Below are 24,792 nucleotides of genomic sequence, written 5' to 3' on the forward strand. Positions count from 1 at the left end.
CTGTCACTGAAATTTAGCTTGGTCTTCCAGACCTTATCTTGATCTCCACTGTTCCTGTAAGCTGCCATTTCTTAATTATATTTTGACCTGAGGAAATGGCAACTTGAAAATGCTCTCTTCTTATAGCCTTCTCCTGCTTTGTGAACCTCCACCATTTTCATTTTCATAGTGCTTGGCACCTGCTTAGAAGAATCCATGGCTTCTGGTTTTTGTTACATAAAGATGGGAAATTCGCATCACCTAGCCTTTCCTAATCATGATGGTGAACAAGACATAACCCTAACAGGCTAATTAATATCTGAAACCATGATCAAACTTATCTGAGAACACAAATCTCCCAGCGTGCCCAAACCTTTGCATTGGCCCATTTTCATTTTTGTAATTTTTAAAATTAATTTAAAATTATTTTTTAAAGTAATTCAATTATTTAATTAATATTTTCAATAGTAATTTGTTCACTGCAGAATTTATATATTTTTTTTCTACAAGTCACTGGCCAAACTGCATCATAAATATGTAAAAACTTTGTGATACATGTACTGTATATCACGCATGGTAAGTATTCTAACAGAACTGTAAATTAAAAATGCCAGAACAGTTATTTACTTGTCTCCTAAGGCTCTGTTCATGTTATGCTCAGTCCACATTAGGCTTTCTCCTGAAGCTTTGAAAAATGTGATTTGGACACTACGTCTGAAGGAACCATTCACTATGAGCCAAACATAGCCAGATCTCACAATCTGGCTCTGTTTTACTTTGGACGCATTAACTCCTTATACTAACTGCAAAAGAATAAATTATATAGTTCCTAAATATCTAGGAATCCACAATGAAGCATAATCATCTCTATTATGTGAATAGTTTTTCTTTACTGATCAATTTGTTTTATTTGCATAGAACATACCCCTTGTATGAGGCATCGGCAGAGTGTGCTCGGAGGAAAGAAGAATATGATGGGGGCATTTCTACCAAAATGTGATAACAAGGGAAACTACATTCCAAAGCAGTGTCATGGCAGCACCGGTTATTGTTGGTGTCTTAATGAAAATGGTGAAGAGATCGAGGGAACAAGAACTCCACCAGGCACGAAGCACCTAACGTGTGAAGATGCAGGTACTAACTAATCCACTACAGCAGTATTCTCACCTCAGTGTTTACATTGGGTTAGTTATGCCCTTTCTTCCTTCTTCCTTCCTCATTCTTTACTTTTTTAAGTCAGTTAAGACATATATAATAGTAACAGAAATACAATTCCTAAGGTTAGATAGAAATATTCACAATTAATAGCAAGTGGGGGTGAGTAGTATTCTACACAAAAGGTATGCTACCATACGACTATAAAAAGGGACCCAGGGGACATGTGAAAAAATGGAGTTGATAAGTGTTGTTGGTGGAGAGAGCCGGAGTACCATGGGACGACCAGAAAAAATATTTTTGGGGAACACTATGTAGTTTCATAGAAATAGAAATAATACAACATGGTGTAATATAAAACACAATGGTCTACATTTATCAAACATGGTGTAATTTGAGTCAAATCTTTCTTGTACTCACTTCAACTCCACCACTAGAGATTTATCAAATGTTGCCCATAATGATAAATTTGGTGTAAATTAAGTAAGTACAGCATTTTAGGCATGGTAGTACAATTCCAATGTTAAAAAAAGAGCTGGAGACCAGTCTGTCAAATCTTGAATAGTCATGTAATTTTGTAAAAATTGTGACTTTATATGCATGTTAAAATTGGTTGGAATTTAAATGTAAGGTATTTGTTTTATGCCTTTTTTTAAGACAGCCAGGGTCATGACGATGCACTCCCTCTCCCCAATTTAAACATCATTAATCCCTTGGCAAAACTGAACGTAGCAGTACATCCATGCCAGGGTTTGTACATGATACGAGTTTTTCTCGCACCCATAGACTTTCATTGGCTTTTACTGCCGATATACGGTGCAAATCGCAACATGCTGTGATTTCACTCGCACGTATAATACAACCGAGAAAATATCAGATGATGGGAGCTGCCCCACAGATTAACATTGGTCCGAGTGCTATGCGATTTTTTTTATCGCATAGCACTCATCCGTATTACGGTCTAGTGTGACTCCGGCCTTAGACTCACAGTATGCGGAGTTTTCATGAAATCACACCCACTTTGCTTGGACATTTGGACCGTGTTAATGCTTTTTTCTGGGGGGGGTTTTTTGCACAGAAATTCTGCTTGTTTAACTATGCAAACAAAGAGGATATGATTTCATGAAAACTGCATTATACTCTATGGGGGGCTGCATTATACTCTATGAGGGGCTGCATTATACTCTATGAGGGGGCTGCCTTATACTCTTTATGGGGGCTGCATTTTACTCTATCGGGTTCTGCATTATACTAATGGGGAGGCTGCATTATTCTCTATCAAGGACTATGGGGTGCATTATACTATATGTACTACAAAGGAGAAAATAAGTATTTGATAAACTGCTGATTTTGCAACTTTACCCACCTACAAACAATGAAGAGGTCTGTCATTTTTATTGTAGGTACACTTCAACTGTGAAAGACTGAATCTAACAAAATAAAATCCAGAAAATCACATTGCGGCTGCATTATACTATATGAAGAGTGCATTATACTGTGTCAAGGACTATGGGGAGGATACATTATACAATCTAGGGGACTATGGGGAGTGGATTATACTGTAATGAAGACTATGGGGTACATTATATTGTCTGGAGAACTTTGGGGTGGATTATACTATATGGAGGACTATGGGGTGTGCATTATACAACATGGAAGAGTATGGGATGCATTATACTATGTGGAGGACTATGGGCTGTATTATACTAAACAAGCAAAATAATGCCTATTCATCAAGTGTGCAAACCAGTCTGAAATCCCTAAACACTCCGAGTAGGGAGCGATATAGGTTAACCAGAAAAAGCACAAAAAGTACAAAATTGTAGTAAATCAATAGACAATCTTCATTATAATCATGATAACATTCAAATGTATCTCCTATTAAAAGGATGCCTCAAATGCGAGTGACGTTTTAGGCTAAGAACCCTGCTATACATCAACTGCCAGAATAATGATGATATAAGGTGAATTATTACAGTTCATCATAAATTCTGTATCAAGCTTACATTTAAAAAAAACACCAAATAATATCAATTATAAAGTGCATGTGTAAAACAAAAATAAAATTAAGTGAATGTAGGCAAGCTATGAGCTGGTTAAACGCTTAATCCATCGTCCTCCTTAAAGAATGTAATGTACAATACTGGTAATGTGTTTGTATCATTCAGTTCTCATCAACTTTCACTCATCTTATATCCATTTTCAGCAAACAAACCTCCCTGCTTGAAGAAACGTCAAAAACTGCTCAGTTCTAAACCTTTACCCACAATTTTTGTTCCGGAATGTGATGAAAAGGGTAACTATCGACCTCAGCAGTCCCATGTCTACACCTGGTGTGTGGATGAATATGGGGAAGAGGTTTCTGATTCCAGAAATTTCCCTGGAAAACCACCAAAACCATGTGAAGCTTCTGGTAAGGATCTACTTTACTCTTCCATCCTCTCCCTGTGTATCGATGTTATTACAAGCAGTGATTACAGATACAGTGGGGCAAAAAAGTATTTAGTCAGTCAGCAATAGTGCAAGTTCCACCACTTAAAAAGATGAGAGGCGTCTGTAATTTACATCATAGGTAGACCTCAACTATGGGAGACAAACTGAGAAAAAAAAATCCAGAAAATCACATTGTCTGTTTTTTTTATCATTTTATTTGCATTTTATGGTGGAAAATAAGTATTTGGTCAGAAACAAAATTTCATCTCAATACTTTGTAATATAGCCTTTGTTGGCAATGACAGAGGTCAAACGTTTTCTGTAAGTCTTCACAAGGTTGCCACACACTGTTGTTGGTATTTTGGCCCATTCCTCCATGCAGATCTCCTCTAGAGCAGTGATGTTTTTGGCTTTTCGCTTGGCAACACGGACTTTCAACTCCCTCCAAAGGTTTTCTATAGGGTTGAGATCTGAAGACTGGCTAGGCCACTCCAGGACCTTGAAATGCTTCTTACGAAGCCACTCCTTCGTTGCCCTGGCGGTGTGCTTTGGATCATTGTCATGTTGAAAGACCCAGCTATGTTTCAACTTCAATGCCCTTGCTGATGGAAGGAGGTTTGCACTCAAAATCTCACGATACATGGCCCCATTCATTCTTTCATGTACCCGGATCAGTCGTCCTGGCCCCTTTGCAGAGAAACAGCCCCAAAGCATGATGTTTCCACCACCATGCTTTACAGTAGGTATGGTGTTTGATGGATGCAACTCAGTATTCTTTTTCTCCAAACACGACAAGTTGTGTTTCTACCAAACAGTTCCAGTTTGGTTTCATCAGACCATAGGACATTCTCCCAAAACTCCTCTGGATCATCCAAATGCTCTCTAGCAAACTTCAGACGGGCCCGGACATGTACTGGCTTAAGCAGTGGGACACGTCTGGCACTGCAGGATCTGAGTCCATGGTGGCGTAGTGTGTTACTTATGGTAGGCCTTGTTACATTGGTCCCAGCTCTCTGCAGTTCATTCACTAGGTCCCCCCGCGTGGTTCTGGGATTTTTGCTCACCGTTCTTGTGATCATTCTGACCCCACAGGGTGGGATTTTGCTTGGAGCCCCAGATCGAGGGAGATTATCAGTGGTCTTGTATGTCTTCCATTTTCTAATTATTGCTTCCACTGTTGATTTCTTCACTCCAAGCTGGTTGGCTATTGCAGATTCAGTCTTCCCAGCCTGGTGCAGGGCTACAATTTTGTTTCTGGTGTCCTTTGACAGCTCTTTGGTCTTCACCATAGTGGAGTTTGGAGTCAGACTGTTTGAGGGTGTGCACAGGTGTCTTTTTATACTGATAACAAGTTTAAACAGGTGCCATTACTACAGGTAATGAGTGGAGGAAAGAAGAGACTCTTAAAGAAGAAGTTACAGGTCTGTGAGAGCCAGAAATCTTGATTGTTTGTTTCTGACCAAATACTTATTTTCCACCATAAAATGCAAAAAAAATGATAAAAAAACAGACAATGTGATTTTCTGGAATTTTTTTTCTCAGTTTGTCTCCCATAGTTGAGGTCTACCTATGATGTAAATTACAGACGCCTCTCATCTTTTTAAGTGGTGGAACTTGCACTATTGCTGACTGACTAAATACTTTTTTGCCCCACTGTATATCACTACACAGAGTCACTATCATTTATCACTGATACATTGTGACTCTATAATTGTGTAACATCATGAAAACCCATTGTTGGGCTCCTTGTTATTGTATGCTGAAGTGATAGAGAAGAAGGTGGATCTAAGTATGAAGTACAGTATGAAGAGCATCCTTCATTACAGTCATACATATACTAATATAATAATACCAATTCTATATTTGTCTTATCAGGGGAAACAATCTGTATAAAAGAACGTAATAAAGTGCTCAGCGCAATAGAACCTTTACGAGGAGCCTTTGTACCGGACTGTGATGAAAAAGGCTACTTTAGTCCATTGCAGTTCCACGGCAGCACCGGATACAGTTGGTGTGTTACCAAAAACGGTGAAGAGATACAGGGTACAAGAACTGAACCAGGGCAGACACCCCCTACATGTGAGGTACCAGGTGAGGACCTACAGAGTTTTAGTGTATAAACTTGTGGAATACCGGTTGATCAAGGCCCCTTTCTCTAAGACCCATTACAACTACAGAAATGCTGTACTTGGCCCTTAAGGCTTAAAAGGAAGGTCGGCAAGACAAGGTTAGTGCAGGATGCCGAAGAAGGGAAATCAGGTCAGCGAAAGGGTTAAGTGGTCGGAAAAGGGGGACTGTCATGATAAAGGTTAGGGCCATTTGGGTGAGGTAGAAGGCTTATAAGGTGGTGACTGTTGAGGGAGGACAGCCATTTTAGACAGCCATCAAGGAAGCAATCTCCCTATGCCCCTTTTGGCTGTTTTTTCCTCTCTCATTAAAGTTGGAATTTGTGGACCTGATGCTGCAGCAGCTGGTACCAGGGGAGCAGATTGGTTGCATGCATCAATCCAGAGCCTGTTAAAAGGGGCTGGCCTAGCTCAGCCACCCCAATATGGTCGCCGGCCATGGAGGACAAGGCCTTCAGCGTGCCTGAGTCCAGAAGAAACCCCTCCAGGTCAGGTTGCGGCCCAGACTGCTTCCTCCTGTCCTTCCCAGCCTGGGAGGAATCCACATTCACGACGGGGCCTGCAGTGGGGAGAGAAGTGGTCCTTCCCCTTGTTTGCCAATGGAGCATGTAGTGACAGAACTAGGAGCAGTTGGCCTCCAGGATGTGCAGAGACCCGCCCGGCGAAGCGCTCACGGCAGAGAGCACAGGAGAGAAAGGCAGTGGGGGTTCCATCCTGTGGCCTCTCAGTGTCTGGAAAAGAGCAAGCAGAAGTCAGCTGGCCCCGCCCCTAACAGCCAGGTAATGGCTGCGTTGGCATTGACCCCAGCCATAGTCCATGGGCGGCAGTCAGCTAGCCCTGCCCCTAACAGCCAGATAATGACTGCGCTGAAATTAAGCCCACATTTAATCCACAAGCAGCAGTCAGCTGGCCCTATGTTATGAACTGACCTGGGTTGGAGTAGTGGTATTGCAACCACTAAGGGCAGCACCAGCAAGTGGGATAGTCAGGAATCAGCCAGAGGTTGATACACGAGAGCAGTAGTACAGTTTGAAGGATAAACAGGTTGCATAGTCAGGAATCAGGCAATGGTCGGTCCTCGGGAGCAGCAGTATAGTTATGGATCAGGCAACAGGTGAAAGGAGAGCTTGACTAAAGTCTGGGAGCTCAAAAATCTTGCAAGGAAGGAAGTTCAATTCCAGGTTTACGGTCAGTAAGAAATTCAATCAGGAGATTACAGGTTGGAGCCAATCAGAAATAAAACTAATATCTTGGTTAGCAAGGAACTGTCCAGCGAGCTGAAGAGCTGCTACCTGGGGCGCAAGAGCTGCTGTCTGGTGCTACCTTCCTATGAAGCTAGTGAGTTTTCCTGTGGAGTCGATGGGGAATGTATTCATGGGGTTACGGGATTTAGCGATTGGGGTCCGGGGATATGCAGGCTGGGGTATTCCCTGCTGATGAATGGACGGGGGGGTTGAGGTTTGGGGTTATAGAGTCCAGTTATATCACAAGTGCAGAAGTTCCTATGGTTAGTAATTAAGGGTCAAGGGTTCCAACGTACATAGTTACATGCGTTGACAGGTCAGACAGAAAGAGAAGGAGGAGTCTGTTAGTCTGGACAATTCAGAGAGAGGAAAGGTGTATGTGTTTTGAGGATCTTTGGGGGTTCATTTGAAGCAGAAAGTAAGGGAAAAAGTATGGAAAAATTAATACGTTAATACGTGGACAATTTTTTATTGTTAGAGCGTTTTAATCTGGAAATGTTAAAGAAAGATAAACAAAAAAAAGAGGATGAGGAAAAGAGGAGGTACCACCTAATTCCGCTTACCTGTTTTAATTGGCTGCAAGCATTTGCCTTTTTTTATTGCGTGGTAGGGGAGAAGCATCTAGAAAATGGTTCACATATTTTTTGCTACATGGATGCAAATGAGGAGGCCTGCAGGGTGTATGGGGGTCAGGGTTGATAGCGCTACAATGAAAAATGTCGTTAGTGGAAGGCGGTCTAACATTCATTGGGACCATAAGGATATCGACTTATGGATGGTGGTGAAGTCTCCTAATAGGACTGGACAAGGGGGCCAGTTCTTTCCAGGAAGCACCGGGTGTCCTGGACAGTCAGGACATTCTGTGGCAATGCAAAAAGGAATGTGCTTCTAATTTAAGGAGGGAGTTTGTGGATTCAGGGTCAAAAGCAAATTGAAGAACAAATGCTTCTCTTGTGGGGGAAGTCACAGTGCAGCAAAATGCTTTCAGAGTGGAAAACAAAAAGGAGGAGATAGTTAAAAAAAAAGGGGTGACACCGATTCGTCTGGCAGAGATGGAACATTTTCTAAGTAGATACCCAAATAAAATTTCAGCTGTTTTGTTGGAAAATGGGGTTAGGGAAAGTTTTAGAAACACATTTGTTAAAGGAAGAATGATGCTCTCTACATAAAATCTGAAGTCAACGTTACAATTTCAGGAGGAGGCTTCTGAAAAGCTATAGAGGTAGCTTTGTGCAGAATGGCAGGACCATTTGCATAGGTTCCCATTCAAATTTTGAGGGTGTCATCATTAGGGGTGGTGCCAAAAAAGGAGCCTAATAAATTTTGGTTGATTCATCACTAGTGTTGAGCGATACCTTCCGATATTCGAAAGTATCGGTATCGGATTGGATCGGCCGATACCGGCAAAATATCGGATCTCGCCGATACCGATACCTGATACCAATACAAGTCAATGGGACAAAAATATCGGAAGGTATCCTGGATGGTTCCCAGGGTCTGAAGGAGAGGAAACTCTCCTTCAGGCCCTGGGATCCATATTCATGTAAAAAATAAAGAATAAAAATAAAAAATATGGATATACTCACCCCTCCGGCGGACCCTGGACCTTAGCGGTGTAACCGGCAGCCTCCGTTCCTAAGAATGCAGAGTGAAGGACCTTCGATGATGTCGCAGCTTGTGATTGGTCGCGTGACCGCTCATGTGCCCGCTCACGTGACCAATCACAAGCAGCGACGTCATCGCAGGTCCTACACTCACTGCATTCTTAGGAACGGAGGCTGCCGGTTACACCGCTAAGGTCCAGGGTCTGCCGGAGGGGTGAGTATATCCATATTTTTTATTTTTATTCTTTATTTTTTACATGAATATGGATCCCAGGGCCTGAAGGAGAGTCTCCTCTCCTCCAGACCCTGGGAACCATACACTGGGAACTTCCGATTCCGATTTCCGATATCACAAAAATATCGGAACTCGGTATCGGAATTCCGATACATCGAATATCGGCCGATACCCGATATTTGCAGTATCGGAATGCTCAACACTATTCATCACTAGTGATGAGCGAGTGTACTCGTTGCTCGGGTTTTACTGAGCACGCTGTGGTGGTCTCCGAGTATTTATGACTGCTTGGAGATTTAGTTTTCATGGCCCCAGCTGAATGATTTACAGCTACTAGCCAGGCTGAGAACATGTGGGCTGTTATGGTTCTCAATGGCAAGAGAACATAGCCCAGCAAACATAAGAACTAGCTCTTGGAAGGATGGAAACTAAACTGACCATGAACTAAACCTGCCGCACAACTAACAGTAGCCGGGTAGCGTAGCCTGCGTTTTATCCCTAGACGCCCAGCGCCGGCCGGAGGACTAACTAATCCTGGCAGAGGAAAATATAGTCCTGGCTCACCTCTAGAGAAATTTCCCCGAAAGGCAGACAGAGGCCCCCACAAATATTGGCGGTGATTTTAGATGAAATGACAAACGTAGTATGAAAATAGGTTTAGCAAAATTGAGGTCCGCTTACTAGATAGCAGGAAGACAGAAAGGGCACTTTCATGGTCAGCTGAAAACCCTATCAAAATACCATCCTGAAATTACTTTAAGACTCTAGTATTAACTCATAACATCAGAGTGGCAATTTCAGATCACAAGAGCTTTCCAGACACAGAAACGAAACTACAGCTGTGAACTGGAACAAAATGCAAAAACAAACAAGGACTAAGTCCAACTTAGCTGGGAGTTGTCTAGCAGCAGGAACATGCACAGAAAGGCTTCTGATTACAATGTTGACCGGCATGGAAGTGACAGAGGAGCAAGGCTAAATAGCGACTCCCACATCCTGATGGAAACAGGTGAACAGAGAGGATGATGCACACCAGTTCAATTCCACCAGTGGCCACCGGGGGAGCCCAAAATCCAATTTCACAACAGTACCCCCCCCCCTCAAGGAGGGGGCACCGAACCCTCACCAGAACCACCAGGGCGATCAGGATGAGCCCTATGAAAGGCACGGACCAAATCGGAGGCATGAACATCAGAGGCAGTCACCCAAGAATTATCCTCCTGACCGTATCCCTTCCATTTGACCAGATACTGGAGTTTCCGTCTGGAAACACGGGAGTCCAAGATTTTTTCCACAACGTACTCCAACTCGCCCTCAACCAACACCGGAGCAGGAGGCTCAACGGAAGGCACAACCGGTACCTCATACCTGCGCAATAATGACCGATGAAAAACATTATGAATAGAAAAAGATGCAGGAAGGTCCAAACGGAAGGACACAGGGTTAAGAATCTCCAATATCTTGTACGGGCCGATGAACCGAGGCTTAAACTTGGGAGAAGAAACCCTCATAGGGACAAAACGAGAAGACAACCACACCAAGTCCCCAACACAAAGCCGAGGACCAACCCGACGCCGGCGGTTGGCAAAAAGCTGAGTCTTCTCCTGGGACAACTTCAAATTGTCCACTACCTGCCCCCAAATCTGATGCAACCTCTCCACCACAGCATCCACTCCAGGACAATCCGAAGATTCCACCTGACCAGAAGAAAATCGAGGATGAAACCCCGAATTACAGAAAAAGGGAGACACCAAGGTGGCAGAACTGGCCCGATTATTGAGGGCAAACTCCGCTAAAGGCAAAAAAGCAACCCAATCATCCTGATCTGCAGACACAAAACACCTCAAATATGTCTCCAAGGTCTGATTAGTCCGCTCGGTCTGGCCATTAGTCTGAGGATGGAAAGCAGACGAGAAAGACAAATCTATGCCCATCCTAGCACAGAATGCTCGCCAAAATCTAGACACGAATTGGGTACCTCTGTCAGAAACGATATTCTCCGGAATACCATGCAAACGGACCACATTTTGAAAAAACAGAGGAACCAACTCGGAAGAAGAAGGCAACTTAGGCAGGGGAACAAAATGGACCATCTTAGAGAAACGATCACACACCACCCAGATGACAGACATCTTCTGAGAAACAGGAAGATCCGAAATAAAATCCATCGAGATGTGCGTCCAGGGCCTCTTCGGGATAGGCAAGGGCAACAACAATCCACTAGCCCGAGAACAACAAGGCTTGGCCCGAGCACAAACGTCACAAGACTGCACGAAGCCTCGCACATCTCGAGACAGGGAAGGCCACCAGAAGGACCTTGCCACCAAATCCCTGGTACCAAAGATTCCAGGATGACCTGCCAACGCAGAAGAATGAACCTCAGAAATGACTTTACTGGTCCAATCATCAGGAACAAACAGTCTACCAGGTGGGCAACGATCAGGTCTATCCGCCTGAAACTCCTGCAAGGCCCGCCGCAGGTCTGGAGAAACGGCAGACAATATCACTCCATCCTTAAGGATACCTGTAGGTTCAGAATTACCAGGGGAGTCAGGCTCAAAACTCCTAGAAAGGGCATCCGCCTTAACATTCTTAGAACCCGGCAGGTAGGACACCACAAAATTAAACCGAGAGAAAAACAACGACCAGCGCGCCTGTCTAGGATTCAGGCGTCTGGCGGACTCAAGATAAATTAGATTTTTGTGGTCAGTCAATACCACCACCTGATGTCTAGCCCCCTCAAGCCAATGACGCCACTCCTCAAAAGCCCACTTCATGGCCAAAAGCTCCCGATTCCCAACATCATAATTCCGCTCGGCGGGCGAAAATTTACGCGAGAAAAAAGCACAAGGTCTCATCACGGAGCAATCGGAACTTCTCTGCGACAAAACCGCCCCAGCTCCGATTTCAGAAGCGTCGACCTCAACCTGAAAAGGAAGAGCAACATCAGGCTGACGCAACACAGGGGCGGAAGAAAAGCGGCGCTTAAGCTCCCGAAAGGCCTCCACAGCAGCAGGGGACCAATCAGCAACATCAGCACCCTTCTTAGTCAAATCAGTCAATGGTTTAACAACATCAGAAAAACCAGCAATAAATCGACGATAAAAGTTAGCAAAGCCCAAAAATTTCTGAAGACTCTTAAGAGAAGAGGGTTGCGTCCAATCACAAATAGCCTGAACCTTGACAGGATCCATCTCGATGGAAGAGGGGGAAAAAATATATCCCAAAAAGGAAATCTTTTGAACCCCAAAAACGCACTTAGAACCCTTCACACACAAGGAATTAGACCGCAAAACCTGAAAAACCCTCCTGACCTGCTGGACATGAGAGTCCCAGTCATCCGAAAAAATCAAAATATCATCCAGATACACAATCATAAATTTATCCAAATAATCACGGAAAATGTCATGCATAAAGGACTGAAAGACTGAAGGGGCATTTGAAAGACCAAAAGGCATCACCAAATACTCAAAGTGGCCCTCGGGCGTATTAAATGCGGTTTTCCACTCATCCCCCTGCTTAATTCGCACCAAATTATACGCCCCACGAAGATCTATCTTAGAGAACCACTTGGCCCCCTTTATGCGAGCAAACAAATCAGTCAGCAGTGGCAACGGATATTGATATTTAACCGTGATTTTATTCAAAAGCCTATAATCAATGCACGGCCTCAAAGAGCCATCTTTCTTAGCCACAAAGAAAAAACCGGCTCCTAAGGGAGATGACGAAGGACGAATATGTCCCTTTTCCAAGGACTCCTTTATATATTCTCGCATAGCAGCATGTTCAGGCACAGACAGATTAAATAAACGACCCTTAGGGTATTTACTACCCGGAATCAAATCTATGGCACAATCGCACTCCCGGTGCGGAGGTAATGAACCAAGCTTAGGTTCTTCAAAAACGTCACGATATTCAGTCAAGAATTCAGGAATCTCAGAGGGAATAGATGATGAAATGGAAACCACAGGTACATCCCCATGCGTCCCCTTACATCCCCAGCTTAACACAGACATAGCTTTCCAGTCAAGGACTGGGTTATGAGATTGCAGCCATGGCAATCCAAGCACCAACACATCATGTAGTTTATACAGCACAAGAAAGCGAATAATCTCCTGGTGATCCGGATTAATCCGCATAGTTACTTGTGTCCAGTATTGTGGTTTATTGCTAGCCAATGGGGTGGAGTCAATCCCCTTCAGGGGTATAGGAGTTTCAAGAGGCTCCAAATCATACCCACAGCGTTTGGCAAAGGACCAATCCATAAGACTCAAAGCGGCGCCAGAGTCGACATAGGCATCCGCGGTAATAGATGATAAAGAACAAATCAGGGTCACAGACAGAATAAACCTAGACTGTAAAGTGCCAATTGAAACAGACTTATCAAGCTTCTTAGTACGCTTAGAGCATGCTGATATAACATGAGTTGAATCACCGCAATAGAAGCACAACCCATTTTTTCGTCTAAAATTCTGCCGTTCACTTCTGGACAGAATTCTATCACATTGCATATTCTCTGGCGTCTTCTCAGTAGACACCGCCAAATGGTGCACAGGTTTGCGCTCCCGCAGACGCCTATCGATCTGGATAGCCATTGTCATGGACTCATTCAGACCCGCAGGCACAGGGAACCCCACCATAACATCCTTAATGGCATCAGAGAGACCCTCTCTGAAATTCGCCGCCAGGGCGCACTCATTCCACTGAGTAAACACAGCCCATTTACGGAATTTCTGGCAGTATATTTCAGCTTCGTCTTGCCCCTGAGATAGGGACATCAAGGCCTTTTCCGCCTGAAGTTCTAACTGAGGTTCCTCATAAAGCAACCCCAAGGCCAGAAAAAACGCATCCACATTGAGCAACGCAGGATCCCCTGGAGCCAATGCAAAAGCCCAATCCTGAGGGTCGCCCCGGAGCAAAGAAATCACAATCCTGACCTGCTGAGCAGGATCTCCAGCAGAGCGAGATTTCAGGGACAAAAACAACTTGCAATTATTTTTGAAATTTTGAAAGCAAGATCTATTCCCCGAGAAAAATTCAGGCAAAGGAATTCTAGGTTCAGATATAGGAACATGAACAACAAAATCTTGTAAGTTTTGAACTTTCGTGGTGAGATTATTCAAACCTGCAGCTAAACTCTGAATATCCATCTTAAACAGGTGAACACAGAGCCATTCCAGGATTAGAAGGAGAGAGAGAGAGAAAGGCTGCAATATAGGCAGACTTGCAAGAGATTCAATTACAAGCACACTCAGAACTGAGAAAAAAAAAAAAAAAAAAAAATCTTCAGCAGACTTCTCTTTTCTCTCCTTTCTCTGTCAATTAATTTAACCCTTTCTGGCCGGTCAAACTGTTATGGTTCTCAATGGCAAGAGAACATAGCCCAGCAAACATAAGAACTAGCTCTTGGAAGGATGGAAACTAAACTGACCATGAACTAAACCTGCCGCACAACTAACAGTAGCCGGGTAGCGTAGCCTGCGTTTTATCCCTAGACGCCCAGCGCTGGCCGGAGGACTAACTAATCCTGGCAGAGGAAAATATAGTCCTGGCTCACCTCTAGAGAAATTTCCCCGAAAGGCAGACAGAGGCCCCCACAAATATTGGCGGTGATTTTAGATGAAATGACAAACGTAGTATGAAAATAGGTTTAGCAAAATTGAGGTCCGCTTACTAGATAGCAGGAAGACAGAAAGGGCACTTTCATGGTCAGCTGAAAACCCTATCAAAATACCATCCTGAAATTACTTTAAGACTCTAGTATTAACTCATAACATCAGAGTGGCAATTTCAGATCACAAGAGCTTTCCAGACACAGAAACGAAACTACAGCTGTGAACTGGAACAAAATGCAAAAACAAACAAGGACTAAGTCCAACTTAGCTGGGAGTTGTCTAGCAGCAGGAACATGCACAGAAAGGCTTCTGATTACAATGTTGACCGGCATGGAAGTGACAGAGGAGCAAGGCTAAATAGCGACTCCCACATCCTGATGGAAACAGGTGAACAGAGAGGATGATGCACACCAGTTCAATTCCACCAGTGGCCACCGGGGGAGCCCAAAATCCAATTTCACAACAGTGGGCATTGGCTGGTTGCTAGGGAATCCCCACATGTAATCAAGCTGGCTAGTAGCTTTAAATCATTCAGCTGAGGCGATGAAAACTAAATCTCCGAGCAGTTATAAATACTCGGAGACCACCAGAGCGTGCTCAAAAAAACCCGAGCAACGAGTACACTCGCTCATCACTATTCATCACCCATCATTTCCAAAGTGTACCTTGGTAAATGACAGCATTGATCCGGATTTATGTACTGTAATTTATACGTTGTTTGACATGGCAATGACATGGGTTAGGTTTTTGGAAAAGTAGCTGTGCTAGCAAACTGATATCGACTCAGCCTTCAGATATTTACCTGTGCATTCGAATAGTATACACCTGTTGGGTTGTTTTGGGGGTGGGTGTTTCATCATAGATTGTTGTCTTCCTATGGGTTGTTCACTGTCTTGCGCTTATTTTGAGACATTTAGCACATTTTTGAGTGGCTAGTAAAGGATGTTTATGTTTTGAAATCTTGTATCCACTACTTGGACGATTTTTTGATTATAGATCCAGCAAATTCTTTCAAGTGTTCTGTGTTGTTACATACCGTGGAGAGTGTAGCTAAGATTTGGAGTTCCGCTGGCAGAGGAAAAAACGGTAGAGCCAGTCACAGTTCTAAGTTTTTGGGGTATTGTTATTGATACGGTGGTGTTGGAGTGTAGGTTGTCTGAGGAGAAGCAGGTGGATCTCTTGGTGGAAGTAAACAGTTAGTAAACTGTGAAAGGTTACGTTGAAAGATTGGCAGTCTTGGCTAGGAAAACTGAATTTTGAGTGCCGCATCATGCCAATGGCAAAGGTTTTCTGCCAGCGATTGGCTATAGCAACAGCTGGGATGAAAGCCTCATACCATTTTGTTAGGTTAAAGAAGGAATTAGGACTAAAAAATGTCTTAGTTCAAAGCTATAAAGCCAATGAATGGCACACATTGTTGATAATTGTACACACTTAGGTAGATCAATTCGTTTCGACAAAAGTCTTCCTCATGATCTAACCCTTAGACAGAAGAAGCATTTATTTATAGTGTGTCTGATGTTATGATTAGACACACAATTAAAATAATCAGCATAATCAAATTAGCTGAATATAAAAGCATGTCTTTTCTCCACCTATGAGACCTATTGTTGCAGGAATTGGATCTTTGGGGGAACACCTGGGACCATGGGTGGATCACTATCTTCATCCCCTGGTACAGGCTACCCCAAGCTACATAAAGGATTCCAAATTGGTTACCACAATTTTTAGTGAATTTCATTGGGAAACTAAATTTTCATGGTTATCCTGTGACGTTACTGCTCTTTATCCCTCCATCCCCCGTGACGTGGCGGTCATGAATCTATCATATCATTTAGACACATACAGTGTCTATGATGTGGAAATTAAGGAATTTCTTGTGTCAGCAGTTGATTTCTTACTTAAGCACAATTATTTCTGTTTTGATAACAGGTTCTTTCTACAGAAGACTGGAGTGAGTATGGGGGCTAAATTCTCCCCAACACTGGCAAATATTGTCATTTCTCGATGGGAAGAACTGTTTGTGTTTACTGAGGATAACACATTTAGTCGTAACATTGTTTAGTACGGATGCTATATCGATGACCTCCTCTTGGTGTGGTGTGGCACACGAGAGGAGGCCATCAGTTTTGTTGACTACATTAATGTTAATGATTTCAATTTGAAATTCACTTATTTTTTTGATGAACACTGTATTAATATGTTGGATCTGACACTGTGTGGAGATGTCATAAATCATTCTGTCATAATTTCTCCATACAGAAAGCCGACAGCTAGTAACTCCATATTAACAGCTAATTCCTGTCACCCTTCCCATGTGATTAAAAACATTCTATATGGTGAAATTATCAGGCTAAAACGCAACTACACTAACAAAGAAACCTTTACCAAGGAGTCCATCAGAGTCTGCGAAAGATTAGCACAACAGGGCTACCCTAAGTGAAATTTGGATAAAGCCAAAAATTATGCAGCTAAACTAGATCGAAACAGTTTATTAGTGATCAAAAGTAAAATGAATCAAAAGACTAATATCCATAATTTTGGGGGCACTTTTACTACACAGTTTAGTTCACAATACAATGAAATAATCTCAATCATCAGAAAATATTTACTCATGCTTAATCAGGATGACAAGTTAAAAAACTAAAAAACATCTTGAAAAATAATGTTCACTTTGCAGCCAAAAAAGCACCCACCTTGGGTTCAATTTTGTCCCCGAGTATGTTTCACAGCAATTCAAATGCAGGTAAACAACATAAAAATTGGCTAGATATAAGAAGTTTTTTTTTTAATTCGGAGCATCGAGATGTAAAGCCTACGAATTTAAATGTTCCAATCTACACACAATTCGGCTATCTTTTTCATTAAGTCTACATTAATTGCAACACATCTAACGTGGTCTATCTAATAGAATGCACTAAATGCAACTTACAATACACAGGATGTAGCACGTCCTCTTAAAGTCCGTATCAGACACCATTTCTCTGATGCAGTTAATCCCGGTGCACTTTCAGTTTCTGCAGCTTCCAAGTATTTTTGACTAGTTGTCACAAGGGCAGTCTTAAATATTTTCAATTTTGTGCCATAGAAAAAGTTTACAAACCGCAAAGAGGTGGCGACCATAGGCATAAACTACTTAGCAGGGAGTCATACTTATGCTTGACACACAAACTCCGCATGGTTTAACTGCCAGACAAGACCTTATGAAACATTAAATAGTGATAATGTTCTGTTTCTTTTCTGTAATAGGATTTTTATTGTCATCCAATTAATTTGTTCTATCCAAGGTGTTTCTTTGTATATGTTTTCCGCTGTCTTTTAACCCGTTACATGCTTTTATATTCAGCTAATTTGTTTATTCAAATTATTTTATTTGTGTGTCCAATCATAACATCAGACACACTATAAATAAATTCTTCTTCTGTCTAAGGGTTAGATCATGAGGAAGACTTTTGTCGAAACGTGCTGATCTAGCCAAGTGTGTACAATGGCCAACAATGTGTGCCATTCATTGTTTTTATAGCTTTGAAATAAGAGTTATTTTTTATCCATTCCAAGCCGTCGCTGGATCCTTTTCTTCTTTTTTTCTGATCCATTTGTGTCTGCTGGTGTCTATTATTTGCAGATATGGGCTCACAGCTAGTATGGATCATAGGCCATTTATTCATACTCTGGGCGGCGTTACTTGCTGCAGTGTGACCGTCACGGTGTCATTTGGGAATTCCGAGAGAAGAGGCCACACTCAGATGGATTGGTAAATGGGGCATGGTGTGCAATCAGTTCTTACTAGAATTCCATTGTTTTGTCAGGTTAGATCGGGTCCCAGATATACTTGTGCTCCACATCGGGAGTAACAATTTGCAGGTGATGCCATGTTGTGAACTGATAAAAAACATCAAATCTGATTTATTGAGACTATGGGCAATGTTTCCTAGGGTGACCACCGTTAGGTCAGACATTATTCTGAGAAAGGTGTGGCATGTAGCAAGGTCTTTAGTTGGCTTGAACAAAGCCAGGATAAAATTTAATAGAGCAGTAACTTGTTTTATGGTTAGAAATGGACCACTGGCATTGCGTCATGTGGATCTGGAAGTCTTCGAATTTGGTGGAGGTGGCTAATGGTGGTAATGAGGCGGGGTAGCCTAGGAGATTGTGAACAGCACAGGTGGACTTAATTAAGTGGTTACGGGCATTAGAATAATCCCAGGTTGAGAGATTGAAGGATACGGGGGTAGTGGAATATGACATTTGACAGGTTGGCTAACAGGTGACTCTGCGCTGGTGCTTAGCGGTTAGAGGCAAATTACAACCTGAGCCAAAGTCGACATACTATACAAGTTTTGTACAGGCTTCGAGGACCACCCCTCCTGTGCAGTGATAATTTCATGGGGTATGTGGTGGGTTAGGCCGGAGTCACACTTAACGTATGAAAAATCGGTCCGAGTCTCCCTGCCAAGAGTCACACAAGTGTTCTCTGTATCCATGTGTAATGCGTTTGCAATGCGATGATGCGATTTTCTCACACCCACGTATCCATATGACATCCGTATGACATGCGTATGGCTTTACATTTCTCACTGCTTTTCCCCATTATATTTAAAGGGAATCTGTCACCTCATTTTTCGCAAATAAGATGCGGCCACCGCCATTATGGGCTTATCTACAGCATTCTGTAATGATGTAGATAAGCCCACGACGTAACCTGAAAGATAAGAAAAACAAATTAGATTATACTCACCCGGGGGGGGTGGTATGGTCCGATGGGCGTCGAAGGTCCGGGTCTGGCGCCTCCCAACTTCATGCAATGACGTTCTCTTCCTTGCTTCTGTTGCAGCTCCTGCACAGGCGTACTGACTTGCCCTGTTGAGGGCAGTGTAAAGTACTGCAGTGCGCAGGTGCCGGGCCTCTCTGACCTTTTCCAGCGCCTGCGCACTGCAGTACTTTGCCCTGCCCTCAACAGGGCAAGTCAGTACACCTGCGCAGGAGCCGCGATAGAAAGCAAGGAAGAGGATGTCATCGCATGAAGATGGGAGGCGCCGGACCCAGACCTGCAACGCCCATTGGATCCGGACCGCATAGTACCGCCCCTGGGTGAGTATAATCTAATTTATTTTTCTTATCTTTCAGGTTACATCGGGGGCTTATCTACAGCATTACAGAATGCTGTAGATAAGCCCCTAATGGTGGTGGCCACAGCTTATAGGCGAAAAATGAGGTGACAGATTCCCTTTAATGGCTCAACGGGCTGAAATGAGAAAAATGTGTGCGTATTTGTTGCAAGCTAGACAATGGTCTGTGTGGTGTCCGAGTTTTTCTCGCACCCATAGGCTTGCATTGGCGAGTCTTGGTCGATATACGAGTACAATCACAGCATGCTGTGATTTTACACGCACATCGAATACGCCCGAGGAAAAATACGGTGATGTGAGCTGCCCCATAGATTAACACAGGGCCGAGTGCTATGCGATGTTTTCTCGCATAGCACTCGTTCGTAATCTATGGTAGTGTGACCTCGGCACACTACCATAAGGAAAATCAGTCCGAGTCTCCCTGCCGAGAGTCGCACAAGTTTTCTCCTTATGGTCATCAGTGTGTAATGTGTTTGCAGTGCGATAATGTGATTTTCTCGCACCTATGTATCCGTATGGCATCCGTATGACATGCGTATGACTTTACATTTCTCACTGCTTTTATCCATTGAATTTAATGTTTCAATGGGCTAAAATGATGAAAATGTGTGCGTATTTCTCGCAAGTCACACTGATGGTGTGTACCTCTGTCTGCCATGCTCACCCATTTTTTAATCAGATACATTTTTTTAATAACGTTTTTTGTTACATGAACAAAAAACCCCAAACTCACAATCCGACCCCATTTAATATTCAGTGAAGCATCAAACTTCGCGGTGGAAAGTGCTGTAAGCTCTATTGTTTTAATACTGTGGTTTGCTACTGTTGTAGATACACGTACATGTTCTATCAGTATTTTTCACAGATATAACATGTACCGATTATAGTCTATGGAGCTATTCACATGTCCATTTTTTTCCAGCAGCATTGATGAAAAGTGCCAATGCAGATCTATGGGTCCGTGAAAAACACGGACTGTCCGTATTTAACATTGCAAAGGAAAGAAGAAGCTTTGTACTATTTATCCATCCGTGAAAAACCCTGATGACCCACTGACCAATCTCTGATGACACACTGACCAAACTCTGATGATCCACTGACCAAACTCTGATGACACACTGACCAAACTCTGATGACCCACTGACCAAACTCTGATGACCCACTGACCAAACTCTGATGACACACTGACCAAACTCTGATGACCCACTGACCAAACTCTGATGACACACTGACCAAACTCTGATGACCCACTGACCAAACTCTGATGACCCACTGACCAAACTCTGATGATACACTGACCAAACTCTGATGACACACTGACCGAACTCTGATGACACACTGACTGAACTCTGATGACCCACTGACCAAACTCTGATGATACACTGACCAAACTCTGATGACACACTGGCCAAACTCTGATGACCCACTGACCAAACTCTGATGACCCACTGACCAAACTCTGATGATACACTGACCAAACTCTGATGACACACTGACCAAACTCTGATGACCCACTGACCAAACTCTGATGACCCACTGACCAAACTCTGATGATACACTGACCAAACTCTGATGACACACTGACCGAACTCTGATGACACACTGACTGAACTCTGATGACCCACTGACCAAACTCTGATGATACACTTACCAAACTCTGATGACCCACTGACCAAACTCTGATGACCCACTGACCAAACTCTGATGACCCACTGACCAAACTCTGATGACCCACTGACCAAACTCTGATGACCCACTGACCAAACTCTGATGACACACTAACCAAACTCTGATGACCCACTGACCAAACTCTGATGACCCACTGACCAAACTCTGATGACACACTGACCAAACTCTGATGACACACTAACCAAACTCTGATGACCCACTGACCAAACTCTGATGATACACTGACCAAACTCTGATGACACACTGACCAAACTCTGATGACCCACTGACCAAACTCTGATGACACACTGACCAAACTCTGATGACACACTGACCGAACTCTGATGACCCACTGACCAAACTCTGATGACCCACTGACCAAACTCTGATGACACACTGACCAAACTCTGATGACACACTAACCAAACTCTGATGACCCACTGACCAAACTCTGATGACACACTAACCAAACTCTGATGACACACTAACCAAACTCTGATGACACACTAACCAAACTCTGATGACCCACTCACCAAACTCTGATGACCCACTGACCAAACGCTGATGACACACTGACCAAACTCTGATGACCCACTGACCAAACTCTGATGACCCACTGACCAAACTCTGATGACCCACTGACCAAACTCTTATGACACACTGACCAAACTCTGATGACACATTAACCAAACTCTGATGACCCACTGACCAAACTCTGATGACACACTGACCAAACTCTGATGACACACGAACTGAAAACACTGAAGACTCTGTTACCAATTATTTTGCGAGCAGGAAAAATACTGAAGTCTGAATGAGGTTTAAGGCCGGGGTCAAACTACCGTAGAATACGGACGAGTGCTATGGGGGAAAACATCGCATAGCACTCGGCCCAGTGTTAATCTATGGGGCAGCTCCCATCCCCATATTTTTACTCATTTTACTGAGGCATATTCAACGTAATACTGCATGCTGCGAATGTATGTATATCGTCGGAGACTTGCCAATGCAAGCCTATGGGTGTGAGAAAAACTGGGACATCACACGAACCATCTGTGTAGCTTGCGACAAATGCGCATTAAATCCCCATTAAATTCAATGGGAAAAATCAGTGAGAAATCTAAAGCCATATGCATGTCATACGGATACATGGGTGGGAGAAAATCGCATCATCGCATTGCAAACGCATTACACACGGATGACCATATGGAGAACACTTGTGTGACTCTCGGCAGGGAGACTCGGACTGATTTTTCATACGTTACGTGTGACACCGTCCTAACAAGAATTTCTTGCCATGTAATTCTTTTTAGGTATCCTGAATCTCATCAAAACGTGCATGTAAGTGTATTCCACGCATTACTACGTGTGACTGTACTTTTAGGCCGGGGTCACACTCAGCTGCATAAAAATACATGCAGCCGCATGCTCCGGTCCTGAGTGTCAGCGGCAGTGCCGGGTATTGAGGCGAGAGACTCGCGCGAGTTTCTCACATTGCACTCGCAAGTGTGACCCCGGCCTTACACTGTTGATAAATGCTGGAATGTTTAAATATTGCACGGGTAAAACTGGGGGATTCTGTTAATTAACAAAGATATTCTTTGGTAATTACATGATTTCACCTCGTGCCCCATGTGAGGATGTATCTCAGCGAGGAAAAGTAACGTATCAGTATCATCTGCATGAAGATCTATCAGAGTTGGGTTCCATGGCAATAACAAACAGTATGGCCACGTACACATGTTCAGTATTTGGTCAGTATTTTACCTCAGTATTTGTAAGCCAAAACCAGGAGTGGGTGATAAATACAGAAGTGGTGATGTGTTTCTATTATACTTTTCCTCTATTTGTTCCACTCCTGGTTTTGGCTTAGAAATACTGAGGTAAAATACTGACCATATACTGAATGTGTGCACATGGCCTAACAGTGATTACCAGCCTTGCTCTCTGGTCCTTTTATTCAATGAAAACATAGAACAGAACATGTCATTTATATAGTTATACTTCATTTTTCCCATGGATTAAATTGATTGTTTCTCATTACTTATAGAGCAACAACATATTCCGCAGCACTGTACAGATTTGATCGCTCATATATCACTCGTCACTTCACTTCTGTTCCTAATGGGAGTCACAATATAATATCCCAATCTCAAACACACCGGGGCAAATTTAATATGAAGCCAATCAAACCTTTAAAGGGAACCTGTCACCCCGTTTTTTCCGTATGAGATAAAAATACTGTTAAATAGGCCCTGAGCTGTGCATTACAATAGTATATTTTGTGGACCCCGATTCCCCACCTATGCTGCCAAAATACGTTACCAAAGTAGCCGTTTTTGCCTGTCAATCAGGCTGGTCTGGTCAGATGGGCGTGGTGTCTTCCCCCAGATCTTGCTTAGTTTTCCGTTGGTGGCGTAGTGGTTTGCGCATGCCCAAGTCCCGAATCCACTGCACAGGGGAGTGAAAAGAGCGCGATCTGCGCTATTTCCCTGGTGATCGGTGGGGGCGGCCATCTTCCTTTGGCCGCGCGTGCACAGATGGAGCGCTCTGCTGCCCGGGGCTTCAGGAAAATGAAGCAGAGTTCGCATCTCGGCTTCAGGAAAATGGCCGCCGCGATCTCCATTTGCGCACGCGCGGCATTCTGCGGCCATTTTCCTGAAGCCGCGGGCAGCAGAGCGCTCCATCTGCGCATGCGCGGCCACAGGAAGATGGCCGCCCCCACCGATCACCAGGGAAATAGCGCAGATCGCGCTCTTTTCCCTCCCCTGTGCAGTGGATTCGGGACCTTGGGCATGCGCAAACCACTACGCCACCAACGGAAAACTAAGCAAGATCTGGGGGAAGACACCACGCCCATCTGACCAGACCAGCCTGATTGACAGGCGAAAACGGCTACTTTGGTAACGTATTTCGGCAGCATAGGTGGGGAATCGGGGTCCACAAAATACACTATTGTAATGCACAGCTCAGGCCCTATTTAACAGTATTTTTATCTCATACGGAAAAAACGGGGTGACAGGTGCCCTTTAAGTGCCATATATTGTTTTGGAAATAGAGAAAAAAACATTGAATCAGCAGAAAATGCACACAAACACAGAAGAACATATAGACTCAATGTAGGTCTTGTCTTTGAATTTGCCAACCAATGAGCCATCTAATTTAAACAATTTTAGTTAAACCCAATTTGTTTTGTTATAACTTTAAATTTTATGTTCACATCAGCATCAGATGCTCTGTCACACCTCATTAGAGCCCTGCAGACCCAATTGTAAGACATCAAGGTACATCAAGCTGGTTGGTGACCTTAGCATGAGGATATAGAACAGGAGAAGGACTTCTGGCTACAGGTAAGCTGAGCAGCAGTACTCAATGTCAAGCAGCAGCTGCCAAAGCAAACAAGATTTTAGAATGTATAAAAGAGAGCTAAAATCCCTCAATCTCAATGTATTTTTACCTGTAACAATAATGCTGACGTCCCTGCGTGTTCACTCCCCCTTCTTCCAGAGGTGATACCGACATATTTACTGCCCTGGCTGATTGGCAGTGTCCTCGTTCTCTACCATGGTTCCCCTACACCTGTGCATGCTGCGCAGGTCTCCCT

The 24,792-nt window shown here is 43.5% G+C and overlaps 1 protein-coding gene across 1 annotated transcript in view; it reads left to right on the forward strand.

Annotated features, from left to right (window-relative positions):
- Nucleotides 1–24,792, forward strand: part of LOC143808515 (saxiphilin-like) — a 164,308-nt gene that overhangs the window by 60,947 nt on the left and 78,569 nt on the right. The window contains exons 4-6 of the mRNA XM_077291265.1: nucleotides 898–1,113; nucleotides 3,341–3,547; nucleotides 5,443–5,658. Coding sequence (XP_077147380.1) covers nucleotides 898–1,113; nucleotides 3,341–3,547; nucleotides 5,443–5,658 — 639 coding nt within the window. The remainder of the gene's footprint in view (nucleotides 1–897; nucleotides 1,114–3,340; nucleotides 3,548–5,442; nucleotides 5,659–24,792) is intronic.

This window comes from Ranitomeya variabilis, chromosome 2 (assembly GCF_051348905.1).
Source record: "Ranitomeya variabilis isolate aRanVar5 chromosome 2, aRanVar5.hap1, whole genome shotgun sequence".
Classification (NCBI taxonomy): domain Eukaryota; kingdom Metazoa; phylum Chordata; class Amphibia; order Anura; family Dendrobatidae; genus Ranitomeya; species Ranitomeya variabilis.